General features: G+C 44.3%; 1 protein-coding gene across 1 annotated transcript; it reads left to right on the top strand.

Moving 5' to 3' along the window:
• The first annotated feature begins 5,236 nt into the window (after nt 1–5,236).
• On the top strand, nt 5,237–13,529 carry LOC143221015 (protein jim lovell-like). The gene is given in 3 exon segments (XM_076446556.1): nt 5,237–5,272; nt 5,274–5,428; nt 11,453–13,529. Coding segments are annotated over 3 exon segments (2,268 nt in total).
• The last annotated feature ends 4,193 nt before the right edge of the window (nt 13,530–17,722 follow it).

Below are 17,722 nucleotides of genomic sequence, written 5' to 3'. Positions count from 1 at the left end.
TTTTCCCCATCGAAAACCCGGCGCAAAATCGTCGATCGCATGGTGTAACATTTCGCGCGACAAAACAACGGTAGCCGATCAACAGTGACCAACCGAGTGATACGGTAACACGCGGGTGTCACGCGTACTAAAGGCGATCGTATATACCGACCAACATGTTTGTGCACTTACCGAGAAGACGATGGGTGACAGTGAGGAATCAGCTGATCGTTTAGGGGCGCCACGCTCTCTTATACTCTCTCGCGCGCGCTTTCCGTCTATCTCTCTCTCTCACACACACTTTTACGCTGTATCTGTCTCTGTCTGTCCGTGTGTGTCTCTTTCTCTCTCGCTCTTTCCTTTCCTCTTCTTCGCTCCTCGCAGGAGACTCCTCTTCCCCTGACGTAACGCATAACCGCACACGGCAACACCACGCGGTCCGCCGGCTGTGTTTGATTTTCCCGCCAACGAAACGTCCGCGCTTCCCGGGCCAGTCAGTTACGAGTGTAAGTTACCTTTCGTCGTATTTGGAGCTCCCGAATGTCCAGACCGTTCTACCCTGTTCGTAAACGGCGATACAGTGCGAGAAAGATTTGCTCGGATCGTGTAACGGATGGTGAAGCAACGTGGCGAGAACATTCGGCTCGATGACACCCGGTTATCCGAAGATCCAGTGCCATGTGTGGTTATTTTGCTTGTTATCATCGTCGCTTTCGCTGTGGAAATGGACTGTGTATATTATTCCAGTAGGTGAAATGTTCACGGCGAACGTGAGAGAGATCGATCGGTGAATCGACTTCGTCGTAACCGTTGGAACGCACCGCGTCACGTCAAAACACTCGAGTGTCCCTCTAGAGCGAGAAACAGATCAAGATTCGAGGTAACCAATTGTTCGTCCAGATGACGTTTCATTCGCCCAGTTGGTTCGTGTTTCGCGTTTCTTCGTTCAACGAAGACAGAGAAGGGAAAAAGCCGCGTGGAAAACAAACCTCGCATGTACACGAAACGAGAACGTAAATGAACCATCTCTCGTCTCGATATCGTTCGTCGTTGTTATTTATTCTTCTCCTTCTAGTTTCGTCCTCGTCCCGTTCGCCTAGCGCGATATCTCTCGCGTGACGAAATTAAGATTCATTCGGTCGAATCGTTCGGGGGTACGTTGCTTTCGTCCATGTCTAACCTCGACGCGAGTGCGACACGTATATAGCGAGACGCGAAAAGGGAAAAAGAGAGACGAAGCGACAACACCGGGCGTAGGTATCCGGAGACATCGTAAATTTCGACTTTTTCTGAACACGTGCGAGTTTGACAACCAAACTTGCGGTGAGTTTTCGACAGGCGCACAGTGACGTACCGCGGTTTCGCGAAGCCTGCGGGATCCGTTTGACTCGAAGCAAACGAAACTCCAGCAATTTCCCACTTTGCCGTACCTTTTTCCTTCCAACTACCGACCAGCGTGTATGAATAATGCACAGCCGGAAATTCAAACGAATTTCGGTGTCTAAACGTTCCGCCGTTTTCCACGGTGATCGACGGTTAGTCCGAATCGCGACGTTCCGGTTCGATCGGCGTTCCTTATTATCGTTCCCGCGATCCTCTAGCGCTGTTTCTTCGCGATCGTTTCCACTCTTCTCTCGCCAATTTCGTCTTCGATACTTCACACCGTGTTAATCGCGAAATTCGTATACGTTGACGGGTTCATTTTTCTTTGATACGACAACTTTACCGCACTCACGATGCGCTTCGAAACGAGAGGAATTCCACGTGTCACGGGTAAAGTTTTACCGACGAGTCTAGTTAAAAAGAAGTGTATATGTATATCTATATATCTCCGAAGAGACGAAGCGGTCTATACCGTGTTCGAGCTAAGAGTCGTTCGTGTATCTCGTTAATATGTGTTTCATGCTTTACGTTCTGTTTCTATAAAAATGGTGAAAAACGTATCTTCCTTTATATCGTCTATACGAACGAATTTCTATGATTTTTCTGTTCGAATTATGAGATTGCTTGATAATTCGAATTATTGGATTGTTTTAATATGCAGAATTTGAAATATTTTGCATAACCTTCGTGCGAGGGCTGTGATTGGCTGTCGAATCGCCAACGTATTAACGTATTAACCTATTCCGAAACGTGTAGCACGATCTTGATTCTTCTTGTCACATGCTTCTTAGGTAAATATAACTTTTCAACTCGAATGGAACGGTGATTTTCGTACATACGGTGAAACCAATTATTTTCTATTTTTTTTTCACGTTATTTACCATTATAATACGATACGTTGCATCGGAAGAATCGATTTTGCCGTAGAATATTTTTTAATAAAACTTCTTAATAAAAGTTTCATCATTCGCGTAATGTAGAACGATTATAATTCTTAAATAGAAGTAATTCATCGCGCTAGCAATTCGTCATTATAGGTAGATGTATTTTCTAAGTTCTTTTTTATTCTATTACGTCTCGTTTTATTGTTATCCTACTCTAGAGAGTAATAAAGATAACTAGAATTGATATAGTGGCCGTACACGAAAGTCACGAGAATAAGTTGCCACGATTATTCGTTGGATTAATTTTAATTGATACGCGTAGATTACCCGCAGGATCGAATCCAAATCGACGTTTCCTTTATGCAAATGATCCACGTAAAATTGCAGATTCGAGTAATTTTCGTTGGCCGACTAATAAATCAACATAAATGAAATCTATAAATCTCCTTCTCTTCGGATAATAATGTTCAGAACATCATGATATACCTGCACTGGTGCTTCACTAGAAAATTACATGCATTACAGCTAAATCGCCGCCCGATTTGAATTTAATTCGTCGATAGTTAACGTTTTCCTTTTGCGCTCTGCTGAAAACCCTTTATATCAAACGTAATAAGTTTTGCATTCGTGAAACATTGTTGCTGCTGCCTATAAATCTCGCGGTTAAATTCTCTGCAACGATGTTTCGGGGACCAATAATTTTGCCCTTGATCGACGAGGTGGTGAAGTATGGAAAAGAAGTGAATAACGGCTGGTGAAATTGTGCACGAAATTTTAGCCATTTTCGATTGCTCGTTCGTGATCTATAGCATTCGGCTCGAGTCTTCCAGGTTTTATTCGCCGCTTCCTGTTTGGAATTATTTTTAAAGTAAAAATACCTCGCGTGCTTAAATATTCCATGTGAAAATATCCTTTTCTAGTCAAAATTATAGAAAATACAATATACCGCGTAATTCCTTCCTTATTTATTTACTTATTCGACATATCAAGAATTTAAAATGTTTCTCCATGAATTGTAAAGTTTCCAGTTTAATAATTATTATTTCGAATAGAAGAATGAGATTTTGATTCTCTAATTTATTATGCAATGTAATTCGGTGATAGTTAATATCTGATTGCTCGTTTAAATGGCGAAAATGATTTTTGAGTGATGGCACAGCACGCCAGAATGCTCGGACGAGCAATTAGTGTCACGATTTGATCGTAAACGCGGAAAATCGGATCTCATGGACGAAATTTTGATTGCCGCGAGTAAAATTGACAAAACTGATTCGTTTATAGTATCGTTGAATTTTCGAAGACCGGTGCTGTTTATCGATTACCTATTTACCGATATGAACTTTGAGAAAATCGAAATGGACCTGTTATATTTAGACGCACTTGATTTCCAAGCTTTCTGGTACAAGAAACTGCTATTTGAATAAGGGAATCTCACACGTGAAATTTTTGCATTCAGGTCGATTTAAACTTAGAACGCGAGTCGGAAATAGATATGTAATTAATGCCAATTAATTACATATCCCCATGAAGCGCTGAAAACGCGGCATTAGATATTAACTACATTTTTCCACGAATTTCATTTCATAATACGTATACTCAATAACTATGCATCTGAACGTATTAAAACATTCGTGTATTCGGAAATTTCTTATTCCAAACGCCTTTCGATTTATCGTCTCGATGATACGAATTGAATAGTATAGATTTAAATGGTATCTATAAATTAATTTGCTATTTACGGAAGAAAGGAATAAGTGGAAGAAGACATTAAGGGGTCAAAATATAAAAGTCGAATATTTATATTTATTCGCCGCTGATGTGTCGTTTGTGTCTTTTCTCACAGTCGTGCAAATTTCCACGAAACACACATGATTATATCCACCGTTAATATCAATCGGGAACCTCTTTTTATTCCCTTCCGTGTTTTCGTATTCCGCAACCAATCTTCCATATTCCCTCTTAATCTCATTTACGAATTTCTCTATCTCCCATCTTCGTCGGATAAGCTTCCAAACCTTACTGACCAAGAAACAATGATTTTTTAATCCCTGTCAAGTGCGTCATCTCTTCTCATCCCCGAACAAACTTTCAAATGCTTAATCTTCGTCTTGATAACCAACGATAAAATCCTTTTGATGAAACAACCATTTTCAGCTGCTTATTTCTCTTATATGACTTCCAAATCTACAATCCCAATAAGAAAGAACAGAATTTCTTCTAGCGAAGCGATAATTTTTAATCTCCGTCAATCATGTCTTCGATTCAAATCTTCGACCCTAATAACACAAAATAAAAATGATTCTATTAAAACGATAAATTCCCGATCCTACCAAACGTGTTCCTCTTGATTTTCTTCAAACTTCCAAGCCTTCTATACCAACATTACAACAATCTTCTACTCGAATAATCAAAAAACCACGATCTTCGCGACTAATCATGTCTTTCCACTTCTTTGACATCCCAAACGTCCGAACCAAGATCATTCCAACGAACCATGACGATCTTCAACCCCACCAAACGTGTCTCTCGACTTCTCGAACCGAGATCATTCCAATTAACCGCTCGATCTTCGATTCGAAACAAATTCTTGCAACCTAAACCCAACGACCTTCAACCCGAAGAATCGTGTCTCTCTGCTTCTCCTCGGCGTCGATCTGCCAGTTTCCGGGAGCCGAAAAAGCGAAACGAAGATCGCAACGAATCGCGAGGGTGTTCATCCCCCTACCGGACTCGTATCACCATTGCCGACTTGGCAACAACAGCGCAAGAACCCTTCGCGGTCCCCACTGACATGGGCGTTCGCCATTTGGTTTTTCAGGAGAACAGCGCCCGTTCAAGATAGTGTCGAGGGGGAGGCATTGTTCACGATACGTGCGTGGCCGCGTGCGTGCGTGCATGGAAGAGAAAAACGAGCGCAGGACCCCGAGGTACGAAGGAGAACGAGGCGGAGCAAGGTGGCTCCGCTAACGGCACGAGCGGCGGTTGAAAAAATGTCGAGCGCCGCGGACAGTCCTGATGGGATGGCTTTTGCAGTCGCACTACTCCTTACGATGGAACAATCATCAGACGCACATACTACAGGCCTTCGAGGCGTTGCTGCACGCGGAGATACTCGTCGACGTGACCCTGGTCTGCGCCGAGACGAGCCTCAGGGCGCACAAGGTCGTCCTTAGTGCCTGCAGGTAAGACAGTTCTTTATTTATCACGATCAATCGAAGGATCCTTCGTTTCAACGCGTCTACGCACCTTCTACGTCCTCGAATTCTCTTGGAGAACGATTTTTACGTTAGGATTATCATCGCGGTTGATTCTCCAATTTTTACTGCTCGGTTCATTCCTTAAGGGTGGGTCTACTAGTCTGTAATGTGGATTTTAACGCGGTGATTATGAGAAAAGTTGCGTCGTGCAGAGAAATGTAAATGACTGGGAATATTTGTCAAAAGGAGTAAATTTTTGGGATTTATCGGATTTCTAGACGTGATACTCACCGTGTTGATAGATTTCGTGGTCCTGATTGTTCAATTTTCAGTAATTATTCCTGGAGAGTGTTTGGAATCTGTAATGGTGGTAATTTAAATTACTCTTTGGTTACTCTTTGATTTCTACCTCTCGATGATTGTAGACGAGTTCAGAATCGATCTCGATGTGTACTTACTTTATTGTGATTTTTTTGGACGATGGTATTGGCACATATTGTCGATTAATAAACAGAAAGTATTAATTCTTTCGAGCAACAGCTAATTCGTCAGTGTATATGCGATGCACATGCAGCAGTGTTTAGAAAAGTGCAAAGAAATGTATAAACGTTGTCACAAATATGCTTCGCGTATCTGAGACATTAATTAATACTCCCGTGTCTTCTCGAGCAATTTTTATTCCATCCTTCTAGGCATGTGTCGTGACTCATGACGGAAAAATAATAATTTATATTTTCCATGTTTAATTAACTCATTGAAAATCGTTGATTAATTAACTTCTCTTCGATATACCTGTCTACGATACTTCGAGATCAACTGAGAATTCGCAGGAAGGTTAAATTGGTATTAAACAATTTAATGGTTTCTCGTGAGCAAATTAACGTCACGAATCCACAGAATGATTGCGTTCCGAAAATATTTCGAAGTTCGCAAATGGCGGTTAGAAACTTCTCGTTTCTTTCGATACGTAGGAAATTATTCTACCTTTTCCTTCCGTCTGCAATATTTTATACCAGCGATCTCGCCAGGAGTCCTATAGCGATACAATTTGTACCAGCAGTTAAAGGGAAATAAGCTTACGATAATGGTATTTTAAAATGTTCCATTGTTAGTTTCCTAAACTTTTACGAGAACGTTTCTTAACTTAGACATATGTTCTTACGTTTGAAACCGGGGTATCCATTAGTGCGGCAGACGGGGATGAAACTAATTTTCTGCCATGGTGCATAATCTTTTCGCGAATTTTCGTTTATTCTATATTCCAAGCAAAGGCTGTAGAAAAATTCGATTTCCTTAGTTTTTCAATTTCCCCGATACTTCTCGCGGCCATAAAACTTTCGTTTAGAATCAGAATTAATTCGGTGAGAAGAAATAGATCTTCTTGGTTTTTATGCTAGAACCCGAAGAAATATCTTGTTCTGCGATCGAAGTTAAATTCTTAGACCATTCTTTGAACTCGAAGATCGCTGAAAGATCGAATTTGAAATTTGAACGTTGAAAAATTACAGGATTTCATGTTTTTCGTTTTCCTTTGGAAATTAGAGTAGAACTTATTGCTAACCGATAATAAGATAATATTGTTTATTATCGTGATTCGAGACACATAGTGGCTTCGTGTTAGAAATAGAATACCTTTACACTTGCTGTATACCTGTGTTAGCAGCCAATTATATCACAGCATGATTCATACGTATGCTTATTTATGTAAACACTGTGGCATATGTTCAGCAAACAAAATTGACGAATCGCTCGAAGAAGATAACCCTTCGCGATTAATATCGATATTTAATACAATATCAATGGCTGGATGTAAATAATCAAACACGTTTCTATAAACTCGAAAGCGAAATCGAGGTAACAATTACTCCTTTCTCGCCGTTACACGAGTGTCGATAAATTCGATCAATAATTCTTCCAATTCGTTCACCGATCGATGAATCATGTTCCTTTATATTAGAAACCATCAATCATTTATTCCATAAACTACTTGGAAATATTTATATACTTCTGTACGAAAACATAGCATACATTAAATATTATCACGTTGCTTTCTCAGGGCTGGGTATAAAATTGAAGAATACTTTGAAGAAAGAGTCTACCTGTCAACGTCGTGTTTCGAAATATATAAAATCGAAATATTTTCAAGTTTGATTAAACTAAAATATCGATGAAGAAGCTATATCATCAATATTGCATAAACTTTGTATTTAATTTAGAATAAGATTACAATGAATAATAGATGCCTATCTCGAGGAACGTCATGCTTCCAAAGAACTTCTTAATTGTTTATTTTCTCTTTGGACTATTCCAATAAAATATTTTCAATAATTCTCTACGATATTCAAATTAAAAGACCATACTATTTATTAACTTTTACAATGTAAATATTTTCTTGCTGAAAGATAGAATTAACGTCGCTAATGCGGAACAAATAAGGCCTTGTATCTATGCTATCTTTCTATTTACTAGAGTATTTAATATTTTTCTTGACACTGTTAGAATCTTGAAGATCCTTCGAGTTCCATCTCACACTTGAACAACCATCGAAAAAAGTACTCGTCTCTTTTTATTTGTAATAATTCGCTAAAGTACTCGTCGTTTAAAGCCTCATGAGAATTTTCAAATAAGTACTTCGATGATACTCGTCGAATTAAAAGCGATTCGTGCTTGGCTTCAAACTGTCCGACGGTCCACAGAGTCCAACATCGGCTAGTTGCAGATTCGAGAAGATTCGAGGAACTCTTAACGTTAGAATTACCAAATCAGCGAGAGTGGACTAGTACCAGATTGATCTTTCTCTTTTTTAGAAAGCATGCAGCTGTTTCTCATAAAATTAACGTCGAATTTTGTTCAGACAAAAGCGTCGTTATACTCGCATCTCAATCCTCAGAGAATAATTTTAAACAATTAAGCTAATAACGTTACTGAAATCAGCACATCCAGGTTGGATTTCAAGTTCAAAAATGATCTACACACAAAAATGATGTAGATAATTCCAATCTTCTCGGATAAATATTTCTTCTTACTGCTACTTATGATTACATATCGACCACTCGATATCTGTCAATTTTCACAAAAATAAGTGGTTATAAACAATACAATGACAAAATAATCATATTAGGTCATTTCATAAGTTCGTGCCGGTTTTTACTTTTGCTATTTAAAATTATACGACGAATAAACTTTTAAATATTCTTCCTATTTCGTTGTCAAAGACGTTAATCATCGGTATGGTTTATAAAATGCGAGGAAAAATGTAAATAGAAGAACGCAGAACAAACTTATGACATGACCTGATATATACCTATTTAATTATATCCTGGTATTTTACTTTTCGTTATACACATACCTAAATAATATCCAAATACAATCGTCGAAATGATATCGAATGCAGAAATCGACAAAAATGATCTACATCGTTAAAATCTCCTCGAATAAACATTTCTTCTTGCTGCCCACTTATGATTACATATCGACCAATCAATATCTGTCAATTTCACAGAAATGAGTGATTATAAACAATACAATGACAAAATAATCATATTAGGTCATTTCATAAGTTCGTGCCGATTTTACTTTTACTATTTAAAATTATACGTCGAATAAACTTTTAAATATTCTTCCTATTTCGTTGTCAAAGACGTTAATCATCGGTATGGTTTATAAAATGCGAGGAAAAATGTAAATAGAAGAACGCAGAACGAACTTATGACATGACCTGATATATACCTATTTAATTATATCCTGGTATTTTACTTTTCGTTATACACATACCTAAATAATATTCAAATACAATGGTCGAAATGATATCGAATGCAAAAATCGACAAAATGATCTACATCGTTACAGTCTCCTCGAATAAACATTTCTTCTTTCTACCACCTTGTGATTATCTTGCAGCATTTTCTTATTCTTGGTCGATCATTCCGACACATCTGTCGATCTCTAAGAGAGGGGAAAAAAGTGTGAAATATCGCGAAAGAACGACGCGATCTCGAAGAAAGAAGAGTGGCTGAACCAACAATAAGATACGTTCTTTGTTTCGAGATACTTTGGTTGCTGGTGATTCAGTCGGTGCAGTTGCCTTCGACGCAGCACGGCAATGCTCTTCTGCCACGCGGAACGTATGACGTAAAGGCGGCCACGAGCGAAAGTCTTGTCCAAGAATCGGTATCTATCGGTATGGAAACGCGTTAATTCTCGCCGGTGGTTTTTGTCCGCGGTTTCCGTCGACGAATCGAGATCGCTCCTCCGTTTGACCGAGACACCAGGAGCATGCGTTGGGTGTGACGCGCGGTTTTTCGCTCGATTTGGTAATTTCGTGGAATCGGTAACGAGTGGAAACCCGTGTCTTCGCCGAGAATTCAACTTTCACGCGTATTTCCTTATAGGCTGTTTCCGTGGCTGCTTTGTCCGCTCCTCGGACGCAGAGGAGTTCACCTAACGATTTGGCAATTTCGTGAAATCGCGAACAATTCAAAATACGCTTAACTATTGCGGTGTCTAGGATTTAGTTTCCTCCTTTTGCTTGCTCGTCCAATCGAGAAGATTAAAATCGTCGAATTTGTCGAGAAGCGGGGATGATATCTTCATAGTCCATTCGTATTCTTTCGAATTTTCTTGGGTTACACTTAAAGTTCCTTTGCTTCGTTGGTGACCTTCTTGCTTAGAGAATATTACAAGCAACGTATCGTCGATAACATGACTCTTTTCGTTTGTCATAGGGTTAATGACCTGTCGAAGATAAAACAATTGTATTAGAAAGATGGAGATCGCGATTAGATCGAGATGCATCCAGCGATTGCGAAGTCAAAACGGAAACCGAATGCAATTATTCTGTCTTAAAGAAATCTTCCGATTTCATTTATAGAACTTCTCAATCCCAATATCAATGCCAATATCAGATATCCTCCGCGTAGAATACGTTTACCCATTCGTTTATACGTAAAACAAGAAATCGGTTATTTCGAATGGAAATAAAACAGGTTTAAATTCGGGTAAAAATTGATCAGAACGTAAAAACAGTTGCAAGATAGCATAGTAGACTTTGCAATCTCCTTTTTAGGCATCGTAAAGATTATGCATACTCGGTTCTCGTTTTAAGCAAGGGTCGCGTGTTTGATAATGGCCGAGTAAATCAAACATAATCGTCTTATAAGAAACAAAAGAACCGGCAGACGCAGACGGGAACGGTGGTTTAGAACGCGTACGTGTAGAACCTTCCTGTCATTTTATTTCTCCATGCACACGACGCATAATGACCCTAATAAACATGTAATAAAAGAGCATTTAAGAATGACATTCGTACGCAAAGTTTCATCGACAAATTTGTCACTATACACGAACGATTAGGATACATGGAACTCCGAGAACAACGTCGTTCTTATCGCGAGGGAAGAAGTTTATCGAATAGCAGCCGCGAATCTTTGGGAAATGTAAAATCAAGACGGGAAAAACGGTGTCAAATTAACGCGTCTCCCATTAACACGTTGACTGCCAGACGCATTTTCGATGGTTTTCCCAAGGTGCCAACTTTTCATTATGCGATTTACATTATGCTGAAATATTATTTCAGATAAAATGATTTATAAAATCATGCTTGAAGCAGTTTTCGTGGCGGGGGACACCAGTGACCCCGTGGCGCTGGAATGCAATTAAATTATAAGTATTGTCATTTGTTTAAATGATATATATTTCCATCAATCTGGGCGCGCCGGACACCAGTGGCCCCCACGGCGCTGTAGCCAAGTCTAGTGCCGGTCACCGGTGACCCCTACGGCAGCCAACGTGTTAACCGTCGCGTTTTATCGGCCATGAACAAATTCCCGTTGGTTCCGATCATTTATCAGCCGCAGATACCACGGAGGAAAGACGAGACAAAGTGCAACCTGTTTCGTCGATCCTTCTCGTGAACGCGGCGACGCCAGTTTTTTCGACGCCTGTTTTTCCGACGCGTCTCGTAGGAAGGTGGAAAGAAATGGGAAATAAACGGAATCGTTTGAATTGCAGTCCATTCTTCGAGAGGATATTCGCGGAGCACCCCTGCAAACATCCGGTGATCGTGCTGAAGGACTTTCCCGGGCACGAGGTAGCGGCGCTGATCGACTTCATGTACCGCGGCGAGGTGAGAGTCGGCCGAGAGGAGCTGCCAGGACTGATGAGAGCCGCGGAGAGCCTGCAGGTGCGTGGCCTAGCGTCGTCGGAGCCGAGGCCGACGTCGCCGCCGGAGACGCCGACCGCGGACCTTCTGCTCGGCGAGCCGTCGACGCCGGAGGGTGCCAGGCAGGGCACCCCCGAGGAGGATGACAACGCGTCGGAGAGCACGGCGCCGCCATCCACGCGGGAACCAGCGCCGGTCACCACGCCGACCATCTTTCATCCTGCGAGGGACCATCGCGATAGGCTGCCGCACATGGGCCACTTGAACTTTGGGATGCGCGAGTTGCGAGAGAGTTGCGGGTCGCCGCTGTTACCCCGGCGAAAACAGGCACGCCCGCGAAGGAGATCCGGCGAGTTGGTGCCGCAGGATCTCAGCCGACCTCATCCACCGGCCAGCCTCAGCCCGCCTGTAAGCGGACTCAACCTGACCGGTGGCCACCAGCAGCCGCAGCAGCTGCAACACCAGCAACAACAGCAGCAGCATCACCAGCAACAACAGCAGCAACAGTCGTCGACGAGCTCGCAGAACCAGCAGCAACTGGAAGACATGGCGGAGAATCTGTCGATGAAAAGATCCGTGTCGCCGAGCGGAGCGGAGCAGCATCACGTGAAAGCGGAGAGCAGCGAAGCGGCGAGTAGTCCGAGGGGATCACCGTTGACAGGCACGAGCCTGCTGCACCCTGACGGTTCCCTCCAAGATATTCCGTCTGCTGCGGCAGCAGCGGCGGCGGCGGCGGCCGCGGCAGGCCTGCCAACCATGTCGGCTCTGTCGTTGACGCCGCCGCATCACCACAGCGAGTACCTGACGAGTCTGGGCCAGCTGGCGGCCCAGTGGTTGCCGAATCATCCGCAGAGCCAACTGCCACCTCCGCCTCAGGGCCACCACCCGCGAGAGGGCAGTCCGCATCGGTCCAATCGGACGCATCCGTATCAACAGCAGCAACAGCAACAGCAACAACAAGAGTCCCCTCTGACGCCGCGACGGAGCTCCGTGACCGCCATGTTCCCGTTGGACGGCGTCGCGTCGCTAGGCGGCGGACTGTTCCCTCACGCGGGCGCCCTCGACAGGGGATCCCTGTTGGCAGATCTGCATGATAGCTTTAAACCGGAAACGCTGCACGGACTGTTCGGCGCGGCGGGTCTCGGGGGTCATCATCCGGGGAAAAAGCCAAAGAAACACAGAGGCGACGGTGAAGCGCCGCGACGATGGGGCGACCACGGCAGTCGGGGCCTGCCGGTGGGCAGGCCGAAAGGTCAGCACAGCGCGCCCAGAGGCGGACCGCCTAGGTCCTGGACAAACGCCGAGCTGACCGAGGCGCTGCAACATGTGTGGAACAAGAAGATGACCACGTCGCAGGCCAGCAGGATCTTTGGCATACCGTACAACAGCCTGCTGATGTACGTGCGCGGGAAATACGGGAAAAGTTTGAAGCTGGAACAGCTGAGAAGGGACTGCACCGGCGCGACGACCGGCGAGGTAGTGATGAATTCGCTGAACAACAACGTGAAGGCCGTCCAGCCGCCTACGCAGATGACCCATCCTCTGGCAGGTCTGCCGCCTCATCCCGGGGACGAGGGTGGATTTCCTCATCACTCGTTGCTCGGTGGTAACCTACCGCAGGGCTTCTTTCCCGACTTCGCCGCCGCGGCGTTCCCGGTCCCGGTTAGTATGGTGCATTTACTTCCGCCGAGCGAACAGAAGGCTTTCGAACCAGCCGCGAATCCCGGCGGCGGCGGCGGCGGTGGTGGCGGCGGTGGCGGCGGTGGCGGCGGAGGCGGTGGCAGTGGCGGCGATCTCTCCACCTCGCGGAGCAGTCGAACGCCTTCCCCGGTCGACCATCATCATCATCATCATCATCACGAGTCGCTGCAGCCGCAACCGCCTCAGTCGGCGCCCGCGCTACTCCAACAAAATGGTTCGGATTAGAAGAGAATGTTTTACGCGTGATATGATAGGTATGCGCGGTCATACACCGATCATCGTGTTCGTTGAAGGACCACGGACCCGTACGTGTCCGACGCGAACTCAACCACCATTCTCCTTTTAACGATTTATCACGACACACGCACACGAGACACGGTCTATACGTCATAACGGAACAGAACGACGCGCCGCGTGCCCCCGATTTTTCCGCCAAATTCTTCTCTTCTCGCAAGACTGACTACTATCACCAACCACACCACACCACACCACCGTTTACTACAACTCCCGGGGTAAAGCTCGACGGACCTTCTCCGCCCTGCTCGGTCCACCGCTTAAGCCAACCACCACCGTTACCATTGCCGTGTGTCGCACCGCATCCTCTCCGAATCTCTCTCCTTCTCCTCTTCCTTCTCCTCTTCCTTTTTCCTTTTCTGTCCGTCTTTCTCCGTCAGCAAAAATATCGGACGTCGCCTTCTCTCCCTTTTGTCCGTCGATCGCGAAACGCCAGACTCGGTCGAGCGTGCCGGCGAAATTCTCTCCCGGAAAGAGAGAGAGAATACACCCCGTCCCGTTTTCTCCTACGGCTCGTGTCTTCTTGGTTAAATTAGTGGCTCGTAACTAGTGGAGGCAGCTCGAGGGAAGAAGAGTCATCGACGCTGTCTTTTCCGGTGCTCGTTCCCCTGTCACGTGCTTTGGAAGAAGAACTTGACCGAAGAGCGTGATCCACTGCTCCGGCTGATATGGATGCAACAAGGTGCTTCGAAGCGGAGACTTTCGCTGGTGGGCGAGACACGCGACTTCTCGTATCATCACTATAAATAGTTCCTGCTACAAGAGCGATCATACCAAATAGTACTGTAAAAACGGCTGAGGATACGCAATGGCTACCGTACCGTTGGGATTAGGGAGATACCGTTCGAAGGGAAAGAAAAGGAAGGACTCGTAATCGTAGATCCGCTGCTTCGAATCGCAGACCTCTCGCCGGGAAAGTGACGCGCGACGTTAGTGAAAGAGAGAGAGAGAAAGGGAGAGAGAGAGTGTGAGGGTGAGCGAGCGGGTGAGAAAGAGAGGGAGAGAAAGAGAGACGCTTTCTACGTACTTCGAGAACATCCTCGTGGCCTGTGATGTACATGAGGTAAGGTTACAAGACTTAAACGATAGTTTAATACGCAGATTGTTAAGATACTTGTTCTGACACGCGCTCGGAGGCAGCAGAGGCTGACGCGTTGAACGAATCGTTACTCGTTTGACAATCATACGTACGACTACGAAATCCCCCCACAGCCCCCCGACCCCGACCCCCGGCCCCCCCGACGACAATTGTTTTCCACTTATTCGCCGATCTCTATTTTTGCGACATAGCTCTTATATCTCTATCTTAAACTACGATCGACCATCGTCGCACAGCCGTTGATCCACCGATAGATTTATTCGCTCGTGTTCTCGCGATTCGTCGCGGAACCCTGACCAAGCATGCGTACCATACCTCGTAATACAATTGTCCTTGCTGCCCCCCAGAAGCGCGTTGAAACGAGCTTCCAGTTTTCGACCATTACTTTACGCTACTCTAACGTTCTAACCGAGGATATATTACCGTTCAGTTCGGCATTAGGATTCAGGCATTAGAACGGATTTATGTCACTTTCGCGCTCAGCCGTTTGCGTTGGTCCCCCTGGTACACGGCTGATACACGGTCATCTCGCGAGTACCGTCCGCCCCAGGATCCAACCGAGTCACGATCGCCGCGCGATACGCACGCGATGATAACCACGGATTACGCGAGCTTGCCAAGATTCTCTCTTTTTCCTCTCGCAACTATCGCGACTGCGAGTCCACCTGGTACGCGCTTCTCTCCTGGGAATCGGTGCGATAGATCCCAGCGTGGGTACATCTTCGTCTTGTAAATATACTCGAGATACCGTTTCCTCGATCGTTCGCAAAAAAGCTTCGTCCCGTTCGCATACACACACACACGCATACACACATGTACGTATACACAAGCCGATTCTGTTTCTTCCATTCTCTCCACGCGATATTTTTTTATCACCTACGACCCAGGGGTATATCAGGCCCGTTTAGGGTCGTCGTTTAGGGGACCCACCGTGGTCCCGAACCATCCACGGAGGATCCTTCCTATCCGCGAGTTTTAACCCGTTTTAACCCGTTCTATATAAATCCGGTGGAAAGACGAAACCGCGCGCGTGTCTTTCCAGCTGATCCCGTTCGATCCGCAAATCTTGGTGAGCTCCGAAACGCGAACCTGGAGGAACGTGGGACGGAACGAACGAGTTTTCGAGGGCTACAGGGAAACGACGACGCGCGTTACACGATCGGGGGAAAGAATATGGTAGTAGAGGAGGGAGAGAGAGGGAAAAAAGAGGAACAAAGAGGAACAAAATTCGTATCGAAACACGGGACAAACGACGAAATTTTAATCGTAGACCACAATTTTCGCAAAAAAAAATAAATAAATAAATAAAAGTAAATAAAGAGATACAATATTTCGACAACCAGACGGAAGCGCAGGGTAACTAACACATCAGGGATAGCCACAGACAAATCTACGATAGATAAAGAGAAAAAAAAAAAGCTAACGTATTAAACTGTAAAAGTAATGGGTAATGATGAAAAAAAAAGAAAAAAAAAGAGATAAGAGAGAAGTTAACGTAAAGCTATAATACATTTACGATGATTATTTCGTTAATGAATCTTATGAAAAATGAAAAAAAAAACACAAAAAAAAAGAGAGAGAGAAAGAAATGCAACAGAGAGTGGCGAGGGAACGGCGGGATAATGAAAAAAAAAAAAGAAAAAAAGATGGTTAATTCCGTTATTGTCACACCTTGCTACACCTAGCGAAAGCGAGATTAAATATATTATTAAAGAATAACTTAAGTAGAGTGTAATGGTGGGAGAAAGAGCGTATGGGTTCAACAAGGGGGTTATAAGTAAATATTAGAGAGACCACAGGCTTTCAGCCCCGAAAAATAGCCTGTACAATACAAACTGATATTATTATTGATTATTAATATTATATATATATATATATATATATTATATATATATACAGGGTGTTTCAAAAGAGTTTATAACTGCTTCGACGGGCTATACCGCGCGTTCAGCCTCGCATAACCTCTAAAGGAAGCTCTATTCCAACCACCCATACTCGTTCCACCTGTTTTATTCGTTCGACTGACAAAACTATACGACCCATTGACAATAGCTTTCTTCGAACTAGCTCTATCGCGATTGTTAATACCTGCCACCCGGCCCCTTTTCTTTTCAAACACGTGTCCGAATCTCCATATTTATTCCCGCGTGTTGCTCATTCGTCTTTTAACGAGGAACGGCGGCGCGCCGATTTCACCGAGCGACAAACATTGTTAACGTTTCTACAATGGTGAAAAACGCGCGCCGAGCCGTTTATATATCGTTTTGATAATCACCGTTTAATTCGACGCGGATAAAGGGTGTGAGGAGGACTGCCGAGGCGGTATGACCACGTCGAAATTGGTTTTAACAATTTTTTATCCACTCTGTCGAGGAGAAGACGAGCGAGCAAACTGACGAAGTGCTAGCGAGAAATCTAGGGAATGCGTGCGAGAGAGCGAAGCCGCGGCAGCGATGCAGGGGATGAAACGATCGCTCTGGATCGCTGCGTTGTAATTTGTATGTAACGATTGTAAATGATGACGAGAGCGAAAGGGAGCGCACGAGAGAAAGAGAGAGAGAGAGAGAAAGAAAGAGAGAAGACAGGGAACGAAGAGAGAAAGAAAAAGGTGTGTACGGATGATCGTGCGAGTGAGTACTGGAGCGATTGCGAGAGACGAAGAGAGTGAGAAAAATAAGAGGGAGAAAAAAGAAGAGAGACTACGTAATAGACATATGTGATAGGCACCATGTGCAGACTTCAGTATTATTTTGCAGTTAAACTTGGGGAAAAAGACGTAAAAACACAGGATCTGTACGTTAGTTAGATTACTCATCGAGGAGCACGAGAAAGAGCGAAAGAGAGAGAGAGAGAAAGAGAGAAAAAAAAAAGATAACAACTTAAGCCTGTTTCGTTGTTCGTAAGCCTTTAGGAAAATGAGAACGACCTCCGACCGCCCCTGATCGCGAAACGTATGATATAACGCGTATTACGCTCGAGCGTGTCTCGTTGCCCCCCCACGAGCGAGAAAGAGACGGAGGATAGG

The sequence above is a fragment of the Lasioglossum baleicum genome, unplaced genomic scaffold (assembly GCF_051020765.1).
Source record: "Lasioglossum baleicum unplaced genomic scaffold, iyLasBale1 scaffold1816, whole genome shotgun sequence".
Lineage (NCBI taxonomy): Eukaryota > Metazoa > Arthropoda > Insecta > Hymenoptera > Halictidae > Lasioglossum > Lasioglossum baleicum.
The sequence above is the reverse complement of the archived record's forward strand: the minus strand, read 5'-3'. Positions and strand labels throughout refer to the sequence as shown.